The sequence below is a fragment of the Onychomys torridus genome, chromosome 6 (genome assembly GCF_903995425.1).
Source record: "Onychomys torridus chromosome 6, mOncTor1.1, whole genome shotgun sequence".
Lineage (NCBI taxonomy): Eukaryota > Metazoa > Chordata > Mammalia > Rodentia > Cricetidae > Onychomys > Onychomys torridus.
Genome location: NC_050448.1, coordinates 8,672,582 through 8,696,700, shown reverse-complemented (window position 1 = coordinate 8,696,700; position 24,119 = coordinate 8,672,582). Strand labels below are relative to the sequence as shown.

General features: G+C 41.9%; 1 protein-coding gene across 8 annotated transcripts in view; it reads right to left on the bottom strand.

Moving 5' to 3' along the window:
- The window catches only part of Tnik (TRAF2 and NCK interacting kinase), a 423,448-nt gene that overhangs the window by 158,561 nt on the left and 240,768 nt on the right, over window positions 1-24,119 (bottom strand). For all 8 annotated transcript variants that reach the window (XM_036189717.1, XM_036189718.1, XM_036189723.1 and 5 more), the window contains exon 3: window positions 12,904-12,960. In XM_036189717.1, coding sequence (XP_036045610.1) covers window positions 12,904-12,960 — 57 coding nt within the window. The remainder of the gene's footprint in view (window positions 1-12,903; window positions 12,961-24,119) is intronic.

Here is a 24,119-nt window from a genome sequence, read left to right as displayed (position 1 = left end):
CAAAGCACAAAATAGATAAAGCCTAGAAACACACTTCAGTTGGGTAGAGAGAACCTGACTTTGGTCCCCCAGTGAAAGGAGCTTGTTAACATCAAAACTATTTACTTAGCTCTCAAAGAATAATGGGAGGATTTTAATATTGTATATTTATATTATAGGGAAATGCTGCTGAAGTTTCTCTATATGAGGATTTTAAAATGGAGTCAATAAAATGTCCAATATTCTTGTGCTCTAAAACAAATAATTTGCCCAATGTCTAACTCTCAACCCATGAAACCAGAATAAAACTGTACCAAGTCTATAGAGAAGTAAAAATCACATGGATGGATAAATCCCCAAACAACCCAGGCTGTTGTCAAGAGAATAAGTTGCTCTCCACAAACTGACAGCAAGGCCCACTGCTGAAGTCAATACTACACAACTCATTGAATATGGAAAAGCCAAGTTAGTGCCTACACAGAGCCTTCAGCCCTGTGTTCTAGTGTTTGTGGTATGGGAAGGTGCTCTTCATGCTTTCAAAAATGTAAACATCAACCCAGCCACAAAACCTTTGATCTACAACCTGTCCTGCCTGCAAAATATGCTAGTGCAATGGTGATAAAAAGCCTGTGGGAGTGGCAAACAAATGTCAGTCTTGACATAAGCCCCACCTCTATGAGATGGAACCCATACCCAACACTGCGTGGGTAACCAAAAAACAGAGACTAGAGTGGCCAAAGACCTAGAGTAAAACCGAATACTACTTTTTTAAATTAACAATAAAATAAGTCCTAATGATGTTCTGCTACACTTATAGATCAGTACCTTGTTCAACCATCATTAGAGAAGCTTCATCCTGCAGCAGATGGAAACAAATACAGAGACCCATGGCCAGACATTATGCAAAGAGAGAGACCTTGGAACACTCAGCATTAAATGGAAGGTCTCCATCAAATCCCAATCCTCAGAGCCCAGGGAACCCCCAGAAGAGGAGGTAGAAATAGTGTAAGGGCCAGAGGATGGAGGATACCAGGAGAACAAGGCCCTCTAAGTCAACTAGGAAAAGTTCATATGACTCACAGAGACTCAAGCAGCACGTACAGGGCCTTCATGGGTCTGCACCAGGTCCTCTGGGTATACATTACAGCCTTCAGTTTAGTATTGTTATGGAATTCCTGAGTGTGTGAATGAGTGGGTCTCTGATTCTTGTGCCTTTTCTTGGGGGCACTTTTCTTTTTGTTAATCTGCCTTGTCAAACTATGATGTGAAGCTTTTTATATGATGTTGTTATATTTTATTTTGTTGGTTTATAGTTACCTCTTAGAAGCCTGTTCTTTTCTAATAAGAGACAGAAAGGGAATGGATCTGGATGGGAGGGGAGGTGGGGAGGAACTGGAAAGAGCAGAGGGAGGGGAAACTATAATCATGATATACTGTATAAGAAAAGAACCTATTTTTAATAAAACAGGGAAAAAGAAATGTAAGATTTAAATGGCATTGACAAATAATAGTGGAGACAATACCCCAACTAGAAGTCCTTCACCACCAAGTGAAACATCCAGTGCTAGAAATGGGTTGTATCTAGTTGAGCCATTGGCCAAAGGGACCACATGGAAATCCCCACTCAATTCATGAGCACCAAGGCCATTGGGTGCTCTCTACAAACTGATGATAAATAAGGCCCTGTTACTGAAGACAACACTTACACACCTTGTTGAACATTACAAAGTCAAGTCAGTGCCTAATTAGAGTTTTCACTCTACTGACATGTGTTCATGGAACTGGAAGGTACTCTGCAAGCTACCAGAGAAGAAAGGTAACCACTAACCTAGCTACAGACCCTGCGATCTACAACGGTGACCTCCCTCCATGGTAAACCTGTGCAACAGTGGCACTAATTTTGTGGGAGTAACCAACCACTATCTGATTGAATTTAAACCCTGTTTTGTGAGATAGAACCCTTGCCTAACACTGCTTGGGTAGCCAAGAGCCTAAGACTAGATAGGCCATGGATGGACCTAGAGGAAAACTAAATACTTCTGTCTGCTAAAAGAACGTAGCAAATGCAATGATTCCTAACAACATTTTGCTCTCTCTATAGATCAGTGTCCTGCTCAGGCATCATCAGAGAAGTTTCCTACTGCAGTAGATGGGAACTAATACAGAGACCCACAACTAAACAATATGCAGAGGGCAAGAGGCCTTGGAACACTCAGTCCTAAATGGAATGCCTTCATTGAAGCCCTCCTCTCAGGGCTCAGGGATATGTGGAAGAGTAGGTAGAAAGATTGTAAGAGCTGGGTAGGATAGGATGGATGACACAAAGAAACAGTGTCTTCCAGATATAGGACCGATGCACATGTGAACTCACAGAGACTGGCAGCATGTACAGGGCCTGCACAGGTTCAAGCCAGATGAGGCCCCAGTGCTGAGCAAGAGAAGGAGCCACAAGCTCCCATCCCTAACCAAGAAGTTATCTCCAACTGACATCAGCTTGCAAAGGAAACATCATAGTTCTCCAGTGGAGTCCCACTGGGTATGTTAGCCACACTTAAGGACAGCCCCATGCCCAGCAGTAGACAGCCAGCACAAAATGAGGTCAATGGCATTTTTGGTAGACTTTTTGTCTCATATCTCTTTGGGAATTTTTTTGTCTTATTGGTCTTTTGTTTGTATATTACAGTTTCTGATTTGGGGTTTTTATTGGTTGTGTGTATGTCTTATGCCTTCTCTTTGTTAATATTTTTGGTTTTATTAAATTCTGGGTTTTTTGTTTTGTTTTGTTTTGTTTTTGCTTTTTCTTTGCTTGTTTGTTTCCTAAAGTGAGAGAAAGAAGGTGTGGAGTTGAGTGGATAGGGAGGTGGGGGATCTGAGAGAATTTGGGAGAGGGGAAACCATGATCATAATATATTTTATGAAAAATTTATCTTCAATAACAATGACAACGAAGAAATGTAAAATTCAAAACTATGAAATGTAAAGTCACATTGTCTCTCATGTCTTACTATCTTTATGCTTTGTTTCATATCCAAATATAGAAGAAAAATTTATATTTCCTTAAATAGTTGCAAATGACAAAAGTTTTTTTGTAAAGTGTTTGCTTGGAAAGCCGGGCAGTGGTGGCACATGCCTTTAATCCCAGCACTCGGGAGGCAGAGGCAGGAGGATCAGCCTTGGCTACAGAGTGAGTTCCAGGAAAGTTTCAAAACTACACAGAGAAATCCTGTCTCAAAAAAAACCCCAAAAAGTGTTTGCTTGGAAATTTCAGTAGAGTCTTCATACATAAGAGCATTCTGTGTCGAGTGGGGCTGCCTAAGCATGACCCAAAGAAGACTGGCATGTTTTAGTGTACTCAAAGTGGATGTATAATATGTAGTCTGAGTGTCGCTTTTATTTATTTATTTTTTCATATAATATATTCTGATTACAGTTTTCTCTCCCTCATCTCCTCTCAGATCCTTCGCACCTCTTCATTCATCCTATCCCATGCCTTTGTTCTCTCTTTAGAAAACAAACAGGCAAATAAATCAGAATTAAACATATATATATAACAGAAAGTGACAAAGCGAGAGCACACAAAACATAAGAACAAATGCCTTCACGAGGCTATGTGGAAGCTGATCTCACTGGCATCAAGAAACAGACGTTTGAGCTGAGTCCCTGGTAGAGAGGAGAGAGCATGAGATATGTGACCAAGAATGAAGTCATTCTCTGACAGAAAAAAAAAATCATGTTTTCCAAGGCCCTTATGCTGCTAGGGGTATTATGTATTGTTTCCTCAGAGGGCCATCATGCCATGGAGAAAAAGATGAATATTTGTCTGCAAGAGACACAGAAATGCCACCATGCTCTTCATATAAAGCACTTTACAAGTGAATAGGTTTGATTCTCAGCCTGACTATATTAAAGAAGTAGTATTATTTACACTCAGTGGTGTAGCATAGAGGAGCTAAGCAACAGGCCCATATGTCCTAAAATACCTCAGCTCGATGTCTGATCAGGTAAGACTGACCATTTGTAGGGTTTTTCTCTTTCATCAGCCTCTTTCAGCCCTGGCAATGATGTCATTCATCTGGTCATTTGGCTGGCATCCGCTGGAAATGAGGTGCCCTGTATCCTCGGGTATCTTAGACCTGCAGTTCAGCCACCAGCTATGGGAGTTGAGGTCACCTGTGGAAGCGTGACCGTCAATCTCCCCCCTTGGTTCTGGTTGTCAGGAAGAGTAGCCACCCATTTTTTTGTGACCTGTAACTTGGTTCAGTTTTCTGCTCTTTTCAGGCGCTGCATTGGCAAATCTGTGACTGGCTGCAGAGGAGGACAGCACACCATCCTTCTTCCTGACTGGAGAACTCTTTCCAGTCAGGAGGTTTTAAATAAGAGAGAACTTTCATAAAGAGAAACACAGAAGATTCAAATCATTAAGAGAACAGCCATAGCATTGCTGGAGAAATTAAACCACAAAGAACCCCAAACCAGAGAGCCCAGAAAAGAGGAGGGTCAGAAGAGGACCCTGTGGAGTCTTGGCAGCACATATGAGGGCAGGAACATAAATGGGCCCGTGTTTACTGTGAGGAGCTTTCCTGAAGACCTGGATCGGAACAGCCCTGCACAAGGACCCCAAGCCTTGGAATTTCTATTTGCCAATTTCTTCATCTGCGTACTTGAGAATGCCATTTGAGAGCTGAGAGAAATCCTAGAATTTTGATCTACTGCTTGGAGGTCAATGAATGAAAGGCACCATCAAATACAAATCATCATGGAAAAATGTTTTTAAAAATAAATTTGTTTTCTTTTCTAGTTTGGAGGTGTTAGACTCCAGGGGCTGCCCTCTCTTTCCATCACTTTGCCTCACTCTGTCTTTCTGTTGTAAGCACTATTTCTACCATGTGAGCATGTATACATAGCAAACTCCAAATGTAAGCCACACATTCAGCATGCAAGAATCTGTGCAGAGACCCGGACACACATAAGTCATCAGAGGTGGCCTGGACACACACAAGCCTCCAGAGGTGACCTGGACTCACACAAGTCACCAGAGGTGGTCAGTCTGTACCAGTGATAAGGGCAGATGCTGATGTATGTATGGAGTGGGCAGCTCAACTACCTTTTTAGAGAAGCATCCCACATTTGTGTGTGTAGTACAAAACCATAGTCACATTATGGGAAATTGTCTCAAAGCAAAAGGGCACAATGGAGACACAGAGGAATTTATTTATCTTTTCACTTTTGAAAGTTTTCATCATGTACTTTATTGAAATATTCTGCCTACTAAAGACCTCAAGAACACCCTAAAAGTGGTCCTCAGGGATCTCTATAGCAGGGAAGCCTCAGAAGGGAATTCATGGGTTGTGGGTGGTTCCATAGGAGTGCCCTTCTGAATTCATTTTCTTTTCTAAGAAAGGCCTTCTCCTACTGTGACTCTCCTGCAGCTATCATTTTATCACGGGGCATTTCCTACTGCCCAGGTGGTTTTCTCTTGAATGCTCATCAATATTTTGTACACGTCTTAGAAGCTGTGGCTTACTGCCCTGTGGCTGAAGTTACAGCTTAAGTGTTGAGTCATTGAGGTGCTGGAATATTAAGAATTTGTTAGGTTGTGTCCTTGTCAGTCACTCAGTACTGACACCCTTTCTTGGGTGGTCTTGGTATTCAGTTTCTGGAATGTGGCCTTGCTGTTTTTCTCGGATCAGATCCCATCATGGTGCTTAACTTTGGAAAGAGGCATACTATTTATACACAATGAGACTAGCAACCTAGCAACTTAGGTGACCAAGCTAGGGCTGGGCACAAGGTAGTCACACATATTGACTAACTCAAGTGTGGCATGTAGATCACAGGACAGGTTACTACAGGACAAGTACAAACTTCCAGTGCAAACACTTTTCATGCTTATTTAACCCTGTCTCGTTCAGTAAGTTCTCACCAGGACTAATGAAAATCATGATTAAGGATGTAATATGTATCATGCACTGCACATTATATACTATTTTAGCCTTAAGCCAAGCTTGAGATATCTGTAAACCCACCTAATAGAGGAAAACCCTGATTCTGAAGGCAATGCACTGGTACTACCCCTCTGCCTCCCATTCTATAAGATAGCCTTGGGAAATAGGGGTACACCCTGAGTCCTGGATTCATTATCACCTCTGCCATTTATTATCTGTTGAGTTTGGGTAACTTACTTAAGCCTTACTGTTTCAATTCCTTATTTGTCAAATGAATATACTAACAATATCCCTCTGGGGGATTTTTTTTTTCAGTTTTGTGTATTAAGAATGGTAGTGTTTGGCTCAAAGCAAGCACCCAGTGTTAGACATTTTATTTTGCTCTGGGCCATTGTGCATAATATATTATTAGTGTGTGTTAGGCTACTAATTACTCTATAGAATGTCCCCACTTTGGGAGCAAAGAACCAAATGTATTTGGGATAACATGTCTCCTTGACTCTACCCAACAACCTAAGACAGATTTTTATTTTATTTTTGGGTCAGTTCAGCTAACATTCCCTGGGCCCTTTGACAATGTGCAAACTCTACCGGGACTATGTGGGGGAGCCTCTATGGTAGCCTTTCAAAACAGATGGGGCTGGCCATAGACTGCGTCTACAAGGACCCATAAAGGCAGAGCTGGGAACTTCAGGAAGCTGGGCTTATGGAGATCCTAAGGACAGTGAAGCACAGTACCCTGCTGCTGACATGTTCTGCTCTTTGAGGAGGCTCTGGCAATATTTTGGAAAAGAGGTAAAGACTTAAGGGCTTCTTAAATCAGTGTTTAACAAGAGAAATCCTCTTTAAACTCATGTATACATTGAATTTTCCTCAGGACAATTTGACTGAATTGATGTATTGGGAAGAAACAAAAACTTTGAAAACCTTATAAAGCCCTTGTCTTAGTGTTTAATTCACTCATGATCTGAATCAATTTGTCTATATTTATCTTAAGATATATTTTTAATTTTAAATTGTGTATGCATGCACATGTGCATGTACTTGTGCGTGCCTGCATCTGTGTGCCTGTGTATGCATGTGGGCATGCAAGTGTATATGTGTGCATGCACGTGTGTGTCTTTGTGTGTGTGTGTGTGTGTGTGTGTGTGTGTGTGTGTTTGTAAATGCTCTCAGAGTTGATCTGTTAGATCTGGCATTACAGTCAGCTGTGAGCTACCCAGCATGAGTGCTGGGAACCAAATGTGGGTCCAAGCTTCTAACCACTGAGCTACCTCTTGAGACCCTGTCCAGATTTATCTTGTATCAGTCTTTTCTTGGTATTTCTAAACATCAAAACTTGACAGCACAATTTCCAGAACATGCGGCCTCAGCTCTGTGCACACTTTGCATCCTTGGCTGGGAATCATTGCCTGTTTGACATCCCAGGGTTAGGTTCAGATGACTGACCCCTCAAACACAATAGACAACTTTATTATCAATTTTATAAGAACTTTGTAGATATTTGGAGGAAGGTTATGCTACCACGAGGTCCTCTTCAAATGAATGCCCAAGTTTTCACCTTTTAATGTTCAGGACCTGTCATAATGTACTAGTGGATGTTTGTTAAACACACCAGTGAGGAAATGGATTCACTCTAAATTAAACAGTAAATATCTTTCTACATTAATTGTAGACCTATAGCTATAAAGTCAAAAGGGTATAAATAAAGGATGGTATTAAATTGTATATCATTTTAATAACCATGCTACATTAAGCCAGGTACTTAATATGCTTGGGTTCCATATCTCTGAAATGGGACAAATTAACCCATTTTTAAAGTTATTGAGGGGATAAAATATATATCTAAATATGAGATTATATGTACACACACATATGTGTATATTTATCCATACACACAGCATTTAGAGCAATTTGGAAAAATTTGAATCAGTGTTAGCTTCCAGTATTATTTATTTGGGGCTGGAATATAAAAAGGTAAGTAGAAGGACATTTAAGGACCAAATAAGTCTGAACATCCTCACTCTGATGCCAGCATAAGACATGATGGATGAGGTGAGCATGATGGTTGGATGTGAATGGATCTCCCTGTTTTGTTGATCTGACACTATCCTTGCTTCTTCTTCACTAGTTCTCAGACTACCCTTTGAGAATCAGCCTTTCCTGTGGTACTTTCAAGCCAGGTTTCCAACCCAGATGTAGCTGGAAAGACCCAGAGATTGAGATCCTGGACTCAAGACAGGCCACACATACTCACTCCAGCACTTTTTTAGTGGAGAAGTGCTAAAGAGGAAGTCAGAGCAGAAAGTAGAGTCCAGAGACAGAACTCTCATCATGCCACATGTGTTTCTGGACCTTGCTGAGTTTTGTGAGTGTGTGTGTGTGTGTGTGTGTGTGTGTGTGTGTGTGTGTGTGCATATTGTGTGTTTTAAATATACACAAGCTAGTAAAGTCCTTTTTCAGCTTCCTTTAGTGTGAATGGGAAGAGTAATAAAATTCAAAATGCCTTGATTAATGAAACCATGATTGGTTGGTATAAAGGTGAAAGCTTAGAAATGGTTATTATTTGATTATGTCTTAGATGTAGTTTAGGCTGTCACCATAAAGGGATTAATTTACACCAATAGTTTTGACTTGAAAGTGGGAATATTTATAGTCAAAGACCCCCAGTTTCACCACACATGGGGGCCAGAAAAAGGTAGATACAAAATGCCAGGAAAGGAAATCCATACCTTTGGTAGTGTGGCATCTTTCTCTCTTTTTAAAGAGTTATTTTACATTTTTAATGACAAGCATGTATGTGTGTCTTCATGTGGGTACATGTATGTGAATGCAGGTACCCATGAAGGTCAGAGACATGGGATATCCCCAGAGCTGGTGTTACAGGCAGCTGTGAGTTGTCCATAATGTGAGTACAAGGACTCACACTCAGGTCCTCTAGAAGAGCACTAGACTCTTAACTGCTGGGTTACAGCTCCGGCCCTAGTATGTCTCCTAAGGAATTTGTAAAAAGGGGAGAACCAGCAGGGACTCTACAGCAGGCCTGGGTATCTGCATGTTTTGTGGACACCCCAGAACTATTGAGGGGCCACTTGCTGGCGCTTTGACAAATACCACTCTAATGGGTCTAGGTACTCTTAATTCCTGTAGGTAAATGTGGAGTTTTCAAATGAAACGGGAGCATATTCATAATGATTTAGGAACCTAAATGGACTCTGAAGACCAAGATGGAATGTAAAGAGGAACTTTGAAGCCAATCCCGCCAATGTTGAGGTGTCTCAGTGCTAAGACTGGAAGGATGCAGGCTCTGCGTTTGGCCTCTTCGCGACCGTTTTCTATAAAAGGAAGCAATATAGACTGAAAGAAAGAATTTGAAAATGAATTTCAGGCTTCTGTCCTCATTGGTTCCATCACAATGAACTGCAGTCACTTTGAAGTAGGTCATGGAACAACCAACAAAGACAACCTGTAAGAACTCATCTCAGCTTTGAACAGAACAGCCATAATGAGCACAATTAAAATAATTGTTGAGAAGCATTTGCTCCGGATTCCCTAACACACAAAAGACAATGTGACGGAACGGAATCGATTGCTTTCTAAAGGGAACACCAGAATTTAACAGGAAAAGCTGTTGCGGACAGTGATGGGCAGGGATGAGCCGATGCAAAGCTCATTGGCTCCTGCCTCAGATAGCAGGGCAACAGTAAACCCATCTCCTGCTGTACACCACATCTGCCTTTGTCGAGGTCAGTGGTTAAATAAGAGTCAAAGCTGTGACTAAATCACAGAACTGCATCCCACTCTTCTGAAAATGGGTTCTCCAAGACAGCAGAACTCATATGCCGTAAAGAGCCTGTTTTATGTAACAGGCTAGCACTTTGAAATATGTAGAATGGTCTTCTCTGTCTACCAGCCTTGGGACAATAGAGAGAAAAGCTGTCAAATAATTTTCAAAGGGTTTGCTTGCCAACAGAAACCCAGTGAGAAAGGCTAGCTGATATTCCTTAACCATATAGAAATACACGCATTTCCAGGCTATATAATTGAGTAACATTTTTTGATTGCAAACAAGGTAGCCCAGGAGTACTAACAGTTGTTCTTGGAATAATTTAAAACCTCACCTGGAAAACCAGGAACTAGAAGAGTGATATTTATTGTCCTCGACTTCCACTTTCACAGCAATAAACAACTTTATGTACCCCTGGCTGTGATGTCAGTGAAACTCAGCTGTCACAGAGACACACAACAGAACTCAATCCACAGTGTGGCCACCTTGGTTCATCACAACCATTAGTCGCTAAGACACCAAGTGCATCTTATTATGCACAAGTGTGACTCAATCCAAGGATAACAGCAAATCTGCTAAACAAAACCTGATTCGTTTTGTAGTTGGGGCTTTGTAAAAGGCTTATACATTTAGTATGAGCTTATAAATAGAGGCTCACTATACCAGATTTTGAGTTGTGTGTCATATCCTGCTAATTCACTATTCCAATATCCACTCCTTTACTTCTGGCTTATAGGAGCTATATTTTTTTTTATTTTCTGGTGATTTCTTATAAGTATATAGTGTATTTAGATTATATACAGCCTACACATCTTCCCTCCCATTCCTTCTGGATCCCATTAGGACCTATTTTTTCTGCGTTTAAAAAACAATTAAGTTAATTCATTGAGAATTTTTTTTTTTACTTTACCTTTTTAGAGCTTTATTGAGGGAGAGAGAGAGAGAGAGAGAGAGAGAGAGAGAGAGAGAGAGAAAGAGAGAGAGACAGAGAGGTCACTGAGAATTTTATACAAGACATTTTCATTGTATTTGCCCCAATTTTCCCCTAACTCCTCCTCCACACTTCCCTGTCCCTATGCCCCACTTCTGTGTCCTCTTTCAATTTGTGCTGTCCATAGACTCCTAGATGTGGAGCCATCCTCTGGAGTGTGGCCTGACCTACCAGGAGCCATATCCTTCAAGGAAACTGACTCTCCCTTCCCCAGGAGCCTCAGTCAGGGGTAGGGGCTCTTGGAGCCCTTTCCACAGGACCTGAACTTTTAACTAGATACTCTGTTAGGCGTTCCAGAAGAAAATATTTCACTGGTAGGAACTTCTCTGTGTCCCTCTGCCACCTTATCTTTTAGTGATGAATAAAATCCATGGTTATACCAAACACCAAAGTGGCCCTCACAGGCAGGGAGGCTGTGAGGTAAAGTGACAGAGCAGAAGGATGAGCATCCTCTGTCTCACCACACTGCTGCAGAGCACCCTGATACTCCTCATTTCTTTCCTAGCTGCTGTGATGCATATTCAAATAAAAGCAAATTGAGGGAGAGGGTTTCATCATGGTCACAGGTCAAGGGTTCAGCCCACCACAAGAGGAAAGTAATGGTGGCTGGAGTCTGGAGCAGCTGGTCACATGGTATCCATCATCAGGACCAGAGAGTGATGGCTTCAGATGCTGCTCAGTCCTCTTTCTCTACTACACAGTCCAGGATCCCAGCCAGGGGAATGGTGCCACCCAGAGTGGGCAAGTCTTTTCCTCTCCACTGATAAAATCAAGACACCTCCCTCCACAGGCATGCTCAGAGGCCTGTCTCTCCAGAGATTCTAGATTTTTATCAGTTTCATAATTAACACCAAGCATTGTAACTGTCAACGTCTAGATTCTTTTTAACATGATGGAAAAAAGATACTTTTTATCATGCTTAACCCTCTGTTTCAAGTGGCAGAACATAAATCTAATTTAGATAATCCATGCACTTTTCTTAGTCAGTTGACTTAATAAACTGGTTTAGGTCAAATATTTGAATTAGTTTACAACACTGAAATTGAAAAAATGTACCAAGGACAGTAAAAAGAAACACAAAACCACACAACTAATAATAAACATTTTAGTGTCAGTCAACTGGTAATAAAAGGAAAATCTTGTTCCTATATTATATTAATTAAACTGAAAAGAATAATTTAGAGAGAAGTTTAGATCAGTAATAAAGAATGAATAAACAAATAATTAATGCTATGTTTGATATGTATGGATATTGGTGACAGGTTTTCTGAAGAACCTTCCAACACATACTTACCAAAGTTAACAGACCATCTAAAGGGGGCTTCACAGCTAATATGCAGACAGTGTGTCCTTTTTCTTTTATAAAATCTGTTTCTTTGTTATTGATATATTTGTGTGACTCATTCACTTGATGTCTGTTTATATTCAGTAGTTTACTTCTGAACAAACAGAGACTCTGGTCTTTTAGCTTTTATGTATAACATAAAAAGACAGACATCTTGGAAAAATTCCCAGAACAATAGAAAATTAATAAAATGTCTTGATGTCCTATGAATCCTTTAAAATCTGATTTCCATTCTACAATCTTGAAAAGTCATTAAAATATTTTAAATTAGACCAAGCAAAAATATTGAAGGCATTCTATTGTATTTAATATAAAGTCTAAAGGAATATTAGATTGTTTTATCATCCACACAGAAGTTTGGTTTAGAGTTGTTCTTTAATAAATAGAAATTTGTGGGTGATTATTTGGTCAAAAATATTTTATTTTAGAAAATGTTCATATTAAGTATAGTATGAGAATTTTATAACTATCCAAGATCTCCTCTACTTCAGTGTTGGGCAGCCTTTAGGGAAACAGCTAAGGCCCATCTCTTCTTTGTAATTTCAGTGTTACAATTTTAATACTTTGGAATCCTTGCTTTGCCTTCAAATGCAAATGTCTGTGGTTATGTTTATGTAAATTATTGGCACATATTATCCAGTCTAACAGCCTAAGGCAGTGTGTAGTATTGGATTTAATTGAAGTGATTTATTCATGGCCTGTTCAGTTGGCTGTGCAGATTTGTATTTCTTCATACGAATCACAAACGGGAAAGGATCTGGAATATTTAGGAAGATCACTTTTCTGGCAATTTTTTTTTCTGTCACTCACTTCACAACTATGTAGCTAATGAGATGATGTGATAAAAATGCCTTACCCCTGTGACATCCATAACCTTAATGGCTGCAAGCTGCCCTGTTTTGACATGACGACCCTGTAAGAAAAAAACAAACAAACATCATTTCAAAAGATTTAGTTGTTATGAACAATGTTAGTGTTCTGTTCCAATCACATAAAGATCAATGGCTAGATCAATATTCCAGTATGCCAGAAACAAGACAAAAGCATAGATAGATAATAGAAATGTTTTGAAGACCTAATCATCTTTTTTACTCATTTTCACAGGGGTCATCAAGTAAATGAAATGGGCATGTTGGACTATCCAGTTTTCTTTATATCAATAGCACTAGACCAGGGCTTGTGTGTGTGGCAGATTCACGCACAAGCAGAGACCAGCCTGGATGGAGGAAATGAGGAAATCTCAGTAAATAGGAACTGAAGAGACTTACTTTCAGTTCTTAAAACATTCTGCATTTTGGGCTAGGAATATGGTTTAGTGGTAGAGCACAAGCCCAGCATACACAAGGTTTCAGGGTCAATCCTCATGACTGAAAAACAGTATCAACAAAATCAACTGGCTACAACTGCCATTGTCAGCTGGGCATTGGTAAATGTGTGGAGCCAACACTTGGTGACAAGAAACAGGACAGGGACCACTTTCAACTCTTCATCCCTAGGAGCATCTGAAAATTTACTTCCACAGTGACGGAGGGAAACAGTGGTACTAGGACTCAGTACCCAAGCCTGGGGAGTCTTAATTTCTGAGTTGGAACAGTCAAGGTCACAGGAAGATAGAGCAGTCACAGCACTGTCTTGATGTGTCCTAGATAGCTGTCAGAGTCCTGGAGGTCTGAGGAATACTGTGATACTGCACTACTGTCTTCAGGGAGAAACCCACAGCTAGCTTGAAAGACTGTCAACCACATCTGGAACAGTGTTTCTCCTCTAAAAACTGAAAGACAAAGGGCACCAACTAATTTCTGTTAGAATTCTCTGAATGGTGCCCTTGGCTGGGCAAAGGAAATCCCCGCAAGTGGCTAATAGCACTGTCCAAGGGCTGGCCCCCTTTGTGCAAATCAGCTGGATAGTGGCCCACTGGCTCTGACTCTGTGGTCCAAATGTTTGAAGCTCTCTAAACACTATTGTTTTTGGCCGCTGGAATAGTCTCTCTTCTAGGTGTTTGCCTTCTTGATCCTGCAATACGTCTAGTTTTCTTCTAGATTTAATTAAAGTATCACTGCTCTCCCTCTCAATCAATCCCCACCTCTGTGCTACCAAGGGACACATCCTGTTTCCGTCACTGCTTGGTGCCCACTGTATCAACACTGCCCCTTCTGTCTGTCTCTTCCTTTCTCTCCGCTCGGGCATCATTTGCAACCCTACTCCTGGAATCAGCCCTTCATATGATCTGCTCTGCTCAGGACCTTGAGCATCCAAGTCTAGACACATCCTGAGTCCCTTTCTCCCCATGAAGGTCTATATGGTACTTCTGCCAACACAGAATCTGAGAAACTACACACAAGGTTTTTAACTCCTTCAGAAGCACAGGTCTTCTTTGAGTGAATGATTTGTTACAAGGGTACCCCAACGTCTAATTAAAGAGCAGCAGCTGGGACAGAATAGAGCTACTCTACAGTGTGGGGCTGGCCTAAGGCCAGAGAACAGAGGAGAAAATCAACCCTGTTAAATTTCACACAGAAGGCACTGGCAAATTCTTGGTTGGAAATCAATAAAATAACTGCTATTTTAAAAATTAAGGATATATGACTTTTTTGTGGCTTCATTCATTTAGTGTTGTCTATGAGTGTAGAAAATAAAACAACAGCTCTACACTCAGTTTGAATTTCGCTTTCAAGCTGAAAGGATGACTTCTGGTGGAGCTGACACATGGCTGATGCCACCTTAAGAAGGCAGGTTGGGCGTAAGTGAGATTCTGCAAACGGAACAATGAACAGCCTCAGCTCAGGCCCAGGCAGAGGATCCTCACAGCTGAGCAGGGAGGCTGCCGAGCTGTCAAACTCTGATGGTCAGGAAGGACCAAAAAGGACCAGGGAGGACCCTGCTCAGCATGAGCTGCCTTTGACATCACTGGAGGATGTCAAAGCTGGTTACCATCCAGATTAAGGCAGACCTTTGAGGAATGGTTAGCAGTCAGCTGACTTCAAGATCATTAAAAACCTGAGGCACAGTTAGGATGGAGACAGTTTTCAAAGAAGCTACATCATAAAAACAAGAGTAAATTGATAAGAACAGCCCCATAATGTACCAAACAATCCTATTTTTTAGGGATGAGGCCCAAATCTCACAGCTAATGAGACCCATATATCAAGATATAGTATTCTTTATCTCCTTTCTGCCATTCAGGACCTGGATTACAAATCCTTATTGTTGAAATTGGAAAACGATTTTTGCTTTGTTTTCTTAAATATTGCATATATGTGTGTGTGTGTGTGTGTATATATATGGTGTGCATGAGTGTGTGCGCGTATATATGTGTGTATGAGTGAGTGTATATGTGAGTGTGTGTATATGTATGTGCACATATGTATGCATATGTGTGTGTATGTGTGTGTATATGTATGTGCACATATGCATGTATATGTGTGAGTGTATGTGTGTGTGAACAACCTCAGGTGATGGTGCACACCTTTTCTGCCTTGTTTGAGACAACATCTCTTCTTTGCTTGTGTCTTTGTGTGCTCGGCTAGTGGGTCTGTGGGCTCGCAGGGTTCTCCAGCTCCTGTCTCCATTTCCCTCTCACTACGGGAGCGCTGGGTTTACAGTGTGTGGATTTAAACTCAGGTTCTGTTGTGTACAGGGAGTGCCTTCCTCCTCAAGCCATCTCCCCAGCTCCTAGTTTTCCTTTTGAGACAATCTTGGGTAGCTCAGGCTGAACTTGAATTCATTATAGAGCCAAGGCATACCTTGACTTCACGACCTTCCTGCCTCTATATCACAAGTGCTGTATGTTTTTAAAAAATCATATTTCACATGAGTTCAACATTGATATGTTCATCTCTGCTTCACATATACTTCTTTTTGTAATGTTCTAAAAATTTGGAGTCAGGATAACAAAGGCAGATCTTACTTCCACAGGGAATAATTAAGTGAAATTTCCACACTCTTATCAAAATTTTAATTTATTTCTACTCTTAAGAGTAATTAAAAGTAAAAATATAGACATCATTTGAATTTGAATCTAATTTGTAAATCCAATGAAAAAATTGAAAATTAGATTTCTATGAAATGAAAACAGTCTTCTAAATGGAGATGAATTAAATAAAATTATTCACAAAAAAATAGAGATGTCAGATTGCAACTACAGTCATTTCTGAATACGAAATGTTTTGTTTCCTACTGAGATATTTAACAGTAACAAAAGCTAGTGAACCAACCAAAATCTAGAAGAAAAAACAACCAAAATATTAGTGCTAAAGACAAAGGTATAGAAAAATTCTGTCCAAGAAAGGATGAAGAAGGACTTCTGGGAAGGCTAGGAGCCCACAGCATGAGCACAAGATCTGAGTGTGAATCCAGGCACCCACAAAGGATACCAGGCACCCCAGTGCACATCTCTAACCTTGGCACTAGGTTTGGAGGACAGCAAAGACAAGTGGGTGCCTGCTGTTGTTGACCAGCCAGACAATTGAATCAATGATCTCCAGGTTTAGGGAAAGACCCTGTGTCAAAAGATATGAAGAGCAATGGAGGGAGATATGCAGCATTGACCTTGGGCTAACACACACACACACACACACACACACACACACACACACACACACACACACACACAGGTTTTTGGAGATCACAGGCACTGAGGCCTGTGGGTCCATCAGAGAGTCACAAATCCACTCCTTCCCCTTCCTTCTTTCTGTATCCCTTTGATGTAAAGAACTATGCTGATTGTCATTCCATATAAAATAATTCAATATCAAGGCAAAACGAGACCCACTCAAGCATGCTTAGGCTTTCCTTTGTCTCCTCCCTAAAATGAATGCAGGAGAAAAACAACTGTTCGTTCAGAAATGCCTGCTGAAGCATCACCTCTGTGGCGCTATTTTCTGAAGACCAGCAAGCCAGCTGTGGGGCTGCTAGCCTGAGGCTAGCCTGGAAGAGAGGGCTTTCATTTCTAGGTCACCAAAATACATTTTTCCCCAATGAGGCACACATGCCAGATCAGCCAATCTCAGTGCATCTCACCCTCCCATCCAAGGCTTCACACAGCAGAGTGGCTCCTTCTCTTCTGAATTACCTTCCAGACAATTCCCCTTCTGTGAAAGAAAGCATCTTCAATTCCCTAGTTGCACATGAATGTGCCGCCTTTGTATTTCCTCAGCATTCTTTGCTGACCCCTGCTGATGCCAGCCAGTGCTCCGATCATCTTTTCTTTTTTTCAAATATGCATTTCCAGAATAATGGAAACAATCAAATCAAACAAACAGAAGGGCTGAGAGTCTTGCTCAGTGGTAGAACACTTTTCCCAGGATGCACAAGGCCCTAGGGCCACACTGACCACCAAAAAAGAGAAGAGATTAGAGTGTAGAACACGTAGTATGTCAAGCGTTGTCTCATAGATCAATTCTGGTTAAATTTATCTACATCCGTCCATCTGTCTGTCTGTCCATTAATCACTGGTGCCACACTATGCCATCTAAAGCAGTGGTTCTCATCCTTCCTAGTACTGTGACCCTTTAACACAGTTCCTCATGTTGTGGTGACCCCCAACCATAAAATTATTTTCATTGTTAATTCATAACTGCAATTTTCTATTGTTATGAGTCCTAATATAAATATCTGATATGCAAAGCATCTGATATGTGGCCCCTGTGAAAGGGTCATTTGACCCCCCAAAGCGCTAGTGACCTACAGGTTGAGAACAGCTGACTTAGCATCTGCACCACAAACTGAAGCCCCAGAAAGCTGTCAACTCCATCACACACTCTATAAAACTGCCCTTAGCTGAAGGAGGTCCCCCACCTAGGGTCATGCTACCATCTGGAGACAACTGAAAGATGATGACAATTTGGACCAGGGTGGAAGTGTTAGAACATGAGAGATGGACAGAGAGCCCAGAGATATGCAGAAGGCTAAAGACAAAGGACCTGAGAATCAAGTAAATACAGATTCTCTCCAAGCCTTCTGCATGTGTGATGGAAGAAGGGCCTCAGCCAGTATTCCGTAACTAGCACATTAGCTGAAGATATGAGCTGTGAGGATGACTGTTTCCATTCTTGGTACTGTTCACATCCCACATCAGTCTCCTTTGGTCCCCTGCCTAGCCACAAACTGTACGGGACAGGGGGACAGGGAGAGGCTTCAGGCAATGAATGTGATGGCTTTGCTTGAAGAGAAGGTAAAAATAAATTTAAGTGAAGCTCTTTTCAGCTCTCCAGAGAGACCTCAGGAATCCTCTGCAGATCTCGGGGAAATAGAAGTGATCTATTCCATTTCATCTCTGCACATCACAAGGTAGACAAGGGCACACCCCAGCCCCCACTCCTAGTTAAGATGAAGGTTTAGTTATGACATCTGTCAGTCTCATCCTCAAGATGGCAGGGCATTCTCCTTAAGAATACTATTATCTTAAACGGAAACATGCTGTTAGAAGGCTGGAGATGGCTCAGTGGTTAAGAGCACTGGATGCTCTTCCAGAGGACTCAGATCAATTCCCAGCACTCACATGATGATTCACAACCATCCATAATTCCAGTTCCAGGCTATCTGATGCCCTTTTCTGGCTTTCAGAGCCATTGTATGCCCATGGTACATAGCCTCAAACATCTATCCATACAAATAAAGAAATCTTGGAGTGGAAACATGTCTTGAGGCAGGGGGTTATGCAAGAGAATTCTATGGAATGGTTCCAAAGAACTTTAAAATCACAAATGCTCATGGAACATTCTTGGCCCAGAGTCTACTATCAGGGTTTATCCAGGTCAACAACAACCACTGTTTCTTTGCTTGCCATGTGACACTCACTGCTGACTTCAAAAGCTCTGCTGGCAAATCTGCAGAACTATGACCTGGCTCCTGGTGGTTCCCAGCCTGTGTGACAGTCAACAGAGCCCTAGCCCAGAACTGCCACTATGTGACTGCCCTCTCCCTCAGCACCACACACTGCCAGTCCTCTGCCCAGCTTCTTCAAGGTTGTGAGACTATTCAGGGCCGGGCCCACCAAGAGCCCAGGCTTTCTAATAGACTCCTGGTGGGAAACAAGACACTGCCTCCCTCCCCTTTGTTGGAAACTGGGACATCTCAGTTTTTGTGGCTGCCTGCGTGGCAGTTTATAAATCAAAATGGATGCTTCAAGGGAAGCCAATCCATCACGATTTTTTTTGCAGACAATGGTTAATATATGCAGATTCTGTGGCAGGGAGCCTAAAGTCTGTACCCAGGAATGGTGTGCACAGCTGACGTGACTGCAGTAACAGGGCAGACAGCTGAGGGTGAGGAGAACTTGGAAGGCAGCAGACCCGTCTCTGTGCCCTGGCCTCAAGCCAAGAACACGCTCCCAGTCACCTCCTGCCCATCTCCCCAAATGAGCAAAGAATCAAGCACATTCCTGGCCTCTTTCTAATTCAACCCATAAAATGGCACCACCCATCTACAATCCTCCTCTGCTCCCTCTGGGAGAACTCAGCCCCTCGAGGTGGAGTTCAAAAGATGAGGACAGAGCATGCTCTGAAACCTCAGGTTCCCTCCCTCCCTCCCTCCCTCCCTCCCTGCCTGCCTGCCACCACACAATTGTCTTTCTATTCTGAGTCAAAAGTGGCACCTGGGGGACAGAAATGGCATTGGGGACCTGGAGTTCAGTCCAAGAGGAACTTTGTGGAATACAGAAAAGAAAGACCTCTTGGTGACTCACAGAAAACAGAAGCTGTCCAATGTATGTAAGAGTTGTTATTTAAAAATGACAAATTCATATTAAAATATCTACCAGTTAATAATTGATTTTGAAAACCTAAACGTTCACAACAATACTGAATGGGAGAAAGTCCATGAGACATCAGCCCTACACAGAGAACTACGGACAACTAAGGAATGCTGGGAGTGGGGGACAAAATCTTCCCTAGAGAAGAGCACAGCAACTGGTTCTCCAACAGCAAGTAGTCAGCCCTGGAAACAGGTTTGACTTGTAACATTACACAGACTAAGCAGGTTCTGTTTAAGGACATATATGTGTGTAACAACTACGAACGAAAAAAGGGGCCATGAGTTTGAAAGTGAGCAAGGAGGGGCATATGAGAAGGTTTGTAGGGATGAAAGGGAAGGGGAAATTATATAATTATAATCACTAAAAAGAAACTTAAAAGTTCAGACCCTGCTGCTGGCTTCCAGTGGTTGGTTTGGGTTTCTGCTTTGTCTGATGGGACATTTTGTAGACACCTGGTAAAATCAGTGTCTGAGAAGCTGTTTTCAAGGTGACAGGGTATGGTGATTTCAGAGAGCTTGAAACTCCCTGAGATAGAAAAGTCTTGATGTTAGCTGTCAAAAGCAGAGTAGGAAAGCCTATAGTGCTCATCCTGTGAGAGCACACGTGAGCTGCACAGGGACCACCATTCTCTCCTGAGTCCCTAATGCCCGAATGCTTCTGGGCTTAATGGTAGCCCAGGCGCCACACCCCAAAAGGGAAGTTCCTCCTTGTCCATGTAATCTTCTACCCCAGCTGAGGACAGCTTCTTGCAAAAGATAGGTTCTAAATCATGCTAAGAAATGCAACGTTTCTAGGCTTAGTGAACTGTGTATTTTGCCTCCATCACTATGAGTCAAAATATCTGAACCCACCATGGGCTTAACCTGGGAGAAGCTAGAGGTGGCACTCTCCACAGCAGAAGCTGTCAATGGAAGGGCCTGTCCTTGGGGGAGACAACCCATGGGCTGAGGCAGTAAGGCATGGGGGGATTGCTGCAAAGGTTTTGTTTTTGTTTTTTCTTCTCAGTGTGAACTAACAAGCCCCATCGCTACAGCTCATCATCACACCGGCTTCGCTGAGGACCCGTCAGGAAGAGATACACGTCCTCATGATGTCTTCTTCCCTGGCCCTGCACAGGTTTGCCATTTACACCCCACACTGACCCCTATAGTCAGAGGTTTAGAGCCTTGTGTGTGGGAGGGGTGTTGGTTGTGACCCTGAGGCATAGGGGAGGGGCTAGGGAGGACAGATGATAGTCAGGAAGACAGACAGTGCTGAGCTTTGGGAGGAAGCTGTCCACCCCCAGTGTGTCTCAGCCACCCCAGCAGTAGCAGCAGCAAGAGCAGGTCTGTGCACCCAGAGCTGACAGACAGTAAAAGGCCCGCAGTGTTCCCAACTCAGGAGCACAAATGGGGACCCACTTGACACTCTTATGGCTGCTGCTGAATAAACCTTCTCCCACAATGTCCTCAAACTTCCAGAAGTTTTCATTAAAACAAAGGAAATGTCAGCCAGGAAATCTTGGGAATATAATTAGGGCCCACCAAATCTAAAGTAATTCAGAAGGAAAAAATAGACAGTAATGAAAGGGAAGCTCTCTGGTCCTTACTGAATCTCTGCTATACAGCTGACACAAAAATCAATTTCAACAGGCTTTAGCTGATCTGAGCAGGACCAAGGGTGACAGATGAAATTTAGTGAGGAATTTACTGGAATCATGATGATTCCTAAGCAAGAGGGAAAAAGACTGTTGTGGGGGCCCTTACTCAAATGCCTCCCCTGCAAGAACATGTGTGCACCATTACATACTGTCCACGCCAACTAGAGAGGGGGGACTTACATACTGTCTATGCCATCTAGAGGGGGGACTTACATACTGTCTATGACATCTAGAGGGGGGACTTACATACTGTCTATGCCATCTAGAGAGGAGGGGGGACTTACATACTGTCTATGCCATCTAGAGAGGAGGGGGGACTTACATACTGTCTATGCCATCTAGAGAGGAGGGGGGACTTACATACTGTCTATGCCATCTAGAGAGGGGGGACTTACATACTGTCTATGCCATCTAGAGAGGAGGGGGAACTTACATACTGTCTATGCCATCTAGAGAGGAGGGGGGACTTACATACTGTCTATGCCATCTAGAGAGGAGGGGGGACTTACATACTGTCTATGCCATCTAGAGGGGGGGACTTACATACTGTCTATGCCATCTAGAGAGGAGGGGGGACTTACATACTGTCTATGCCATCTAGAGGGGGGACTTATATACTGTCTATGCCATCTAGAGAGGAGGGGGGACTTACATACTGTCTATGCCATCTAGAGAGGAGGGGGGACTTACATACTGTCTATGCCATCTAGAGAGGAGGAGACTTACATACTGTCTATGCCATCTAGAGGGGGGGACTTACATACTGTCTATGCCATCTAGAGAGGAGGGGGGACTTACATACTGTCTATGCCATCTAGAGGGGAGGATGAGGGACTTTAAAATAACAAATGTTTTACCCTAATAAATACCTAAGGATTAGACTCAAGCCCCTGGGGATATGTGACCATGTCTGGACTTCTGATTGCTGTGACTGACTGCCAATACAGGCATCTAGTGAAAAGGGGCAGATATGCTGTTAAACCTTCCATATTGTAAAAAATATTCTCCTTTGTCCAACACACAATCACTTAGCCCTAAATGTCAATGGGACCAAGGAAAGAATCTGGTCTTTAGAGTCTGACATTGAGTAGCAGCTCAGTGAATACTGAAGTCTGTGCAATACCAGCAGTGGCAGAGATGACCAGATAAGTCATCCCCCTCAAGCACCTCATGGGTGATGGACAGGGAAAAGCACAGGTGGGATGGCAGTGTTCTTTCTTTGCTAAGTAGCATCTCACAGATAATTTTATTACAATGTTCATACAAGTATATATTGTGTGTTGAACATATTCCCTGCACCCCACATTCTCACTCCCATCAAAACTCCAATGACAATCTCTGCAGAAGTAGAAAAAATTAAATTAATATAGATCAAAAGAGCCTATATTCCCAAAGCAGTCCTGAGCAAAAAGCATGATGCTGATATTACCATCGTTCCTGATTTCAAGTTATACCACAGAGTTATAGTAACAAAAACATCATGGTTCTGACACAAAGTTAGAGACACAGAACAATGTAATAGAAGACACTATTTTTTTTAAATGGAGTCAGTACTTCTCAAATTCCAAATATCTTCGATCTTTAGGACACAGGTAATACTAATTCCTTAGGCTATGGCCTCTGGGACCAATTTCCTCTGATTTTGTGTCTAAGTGTATTCTTAAAAGATCTTCATTGCCTCCTAATTGAATGGCATATTCCAGTTTTTTAAAACATGGATAGTGATAATGTAATATGAAGACTAAAGAGATTTTGGCTTGTGGTGCTTGGAAACAAAGGGACAATTTATGTTAAGGATATTAATTTTGGAAAATTATCTTTGTGCTAACTAGTTTTATGTCAACTGTAGACAAGCTAGAGGCATCTGGGAAGAAGGAACCCCACTTGAGAAAATGCTTCCACTAGATTGGCCTTTGGGCAAGTTTTGGGGGCACTTTCTTAATTGATGATTGATGAAGGCCGGCCCAGCTCACTGTATATGGTTCCATCCCTAGGTAGGTGATCCTCAGTTATGTAAGAAGGCAAACCATGAGGAGCAAGCCAGTAAGCAGCATTCCTCCAGGGTCCTGCCTCAGTTCTTGCCCTGACTTCCTTCAGTGATGAAGAACTGTGACATAGAAGTGTAAGAGAAATAAACTTTTCCTCTCCAGGTTGTTTTAGGTCACGGTGTTTAATCAGGAGCAATAAAAACCCTAACTCACTTACCCTTTAGAGGTATTTTTATCCTGTTTTCAATTTTCCCAAATACTGAGTTATTAAAAAATCTTCATAATTTGTGTATGTATATTTTTCATCATTTCAAATGTTTATGGATTTTAATAATTGGCAATTTTATGTAAGAAAAATGAGTCTGGAGAGATGGGACAGCAGTTGAGAGTGTGTACTGCTCTTGCAGAGGATCTGGGTTCAGCTCCCATTCCAATTCCAGGGGATCCTAGATTTCCCCTCCCTTCTAGCCCCTGAAGGTATCTGTACTTAAATGTGAATACCCTCATACAGACATACATTTAACTGAAGATAAATTAATTTTTCAAAAAGAATACATTCAGTGTTTGATCAAAATATAAATCATGATAAAACCCCAAGCTAAAAAGAAACATGTGACTGAAGGTGTCTGTCTTCACTTAATGTGAGTTCTTCAAAGCAGAAGGATACTGACCTTGCAATTGTTGCCTGTGGT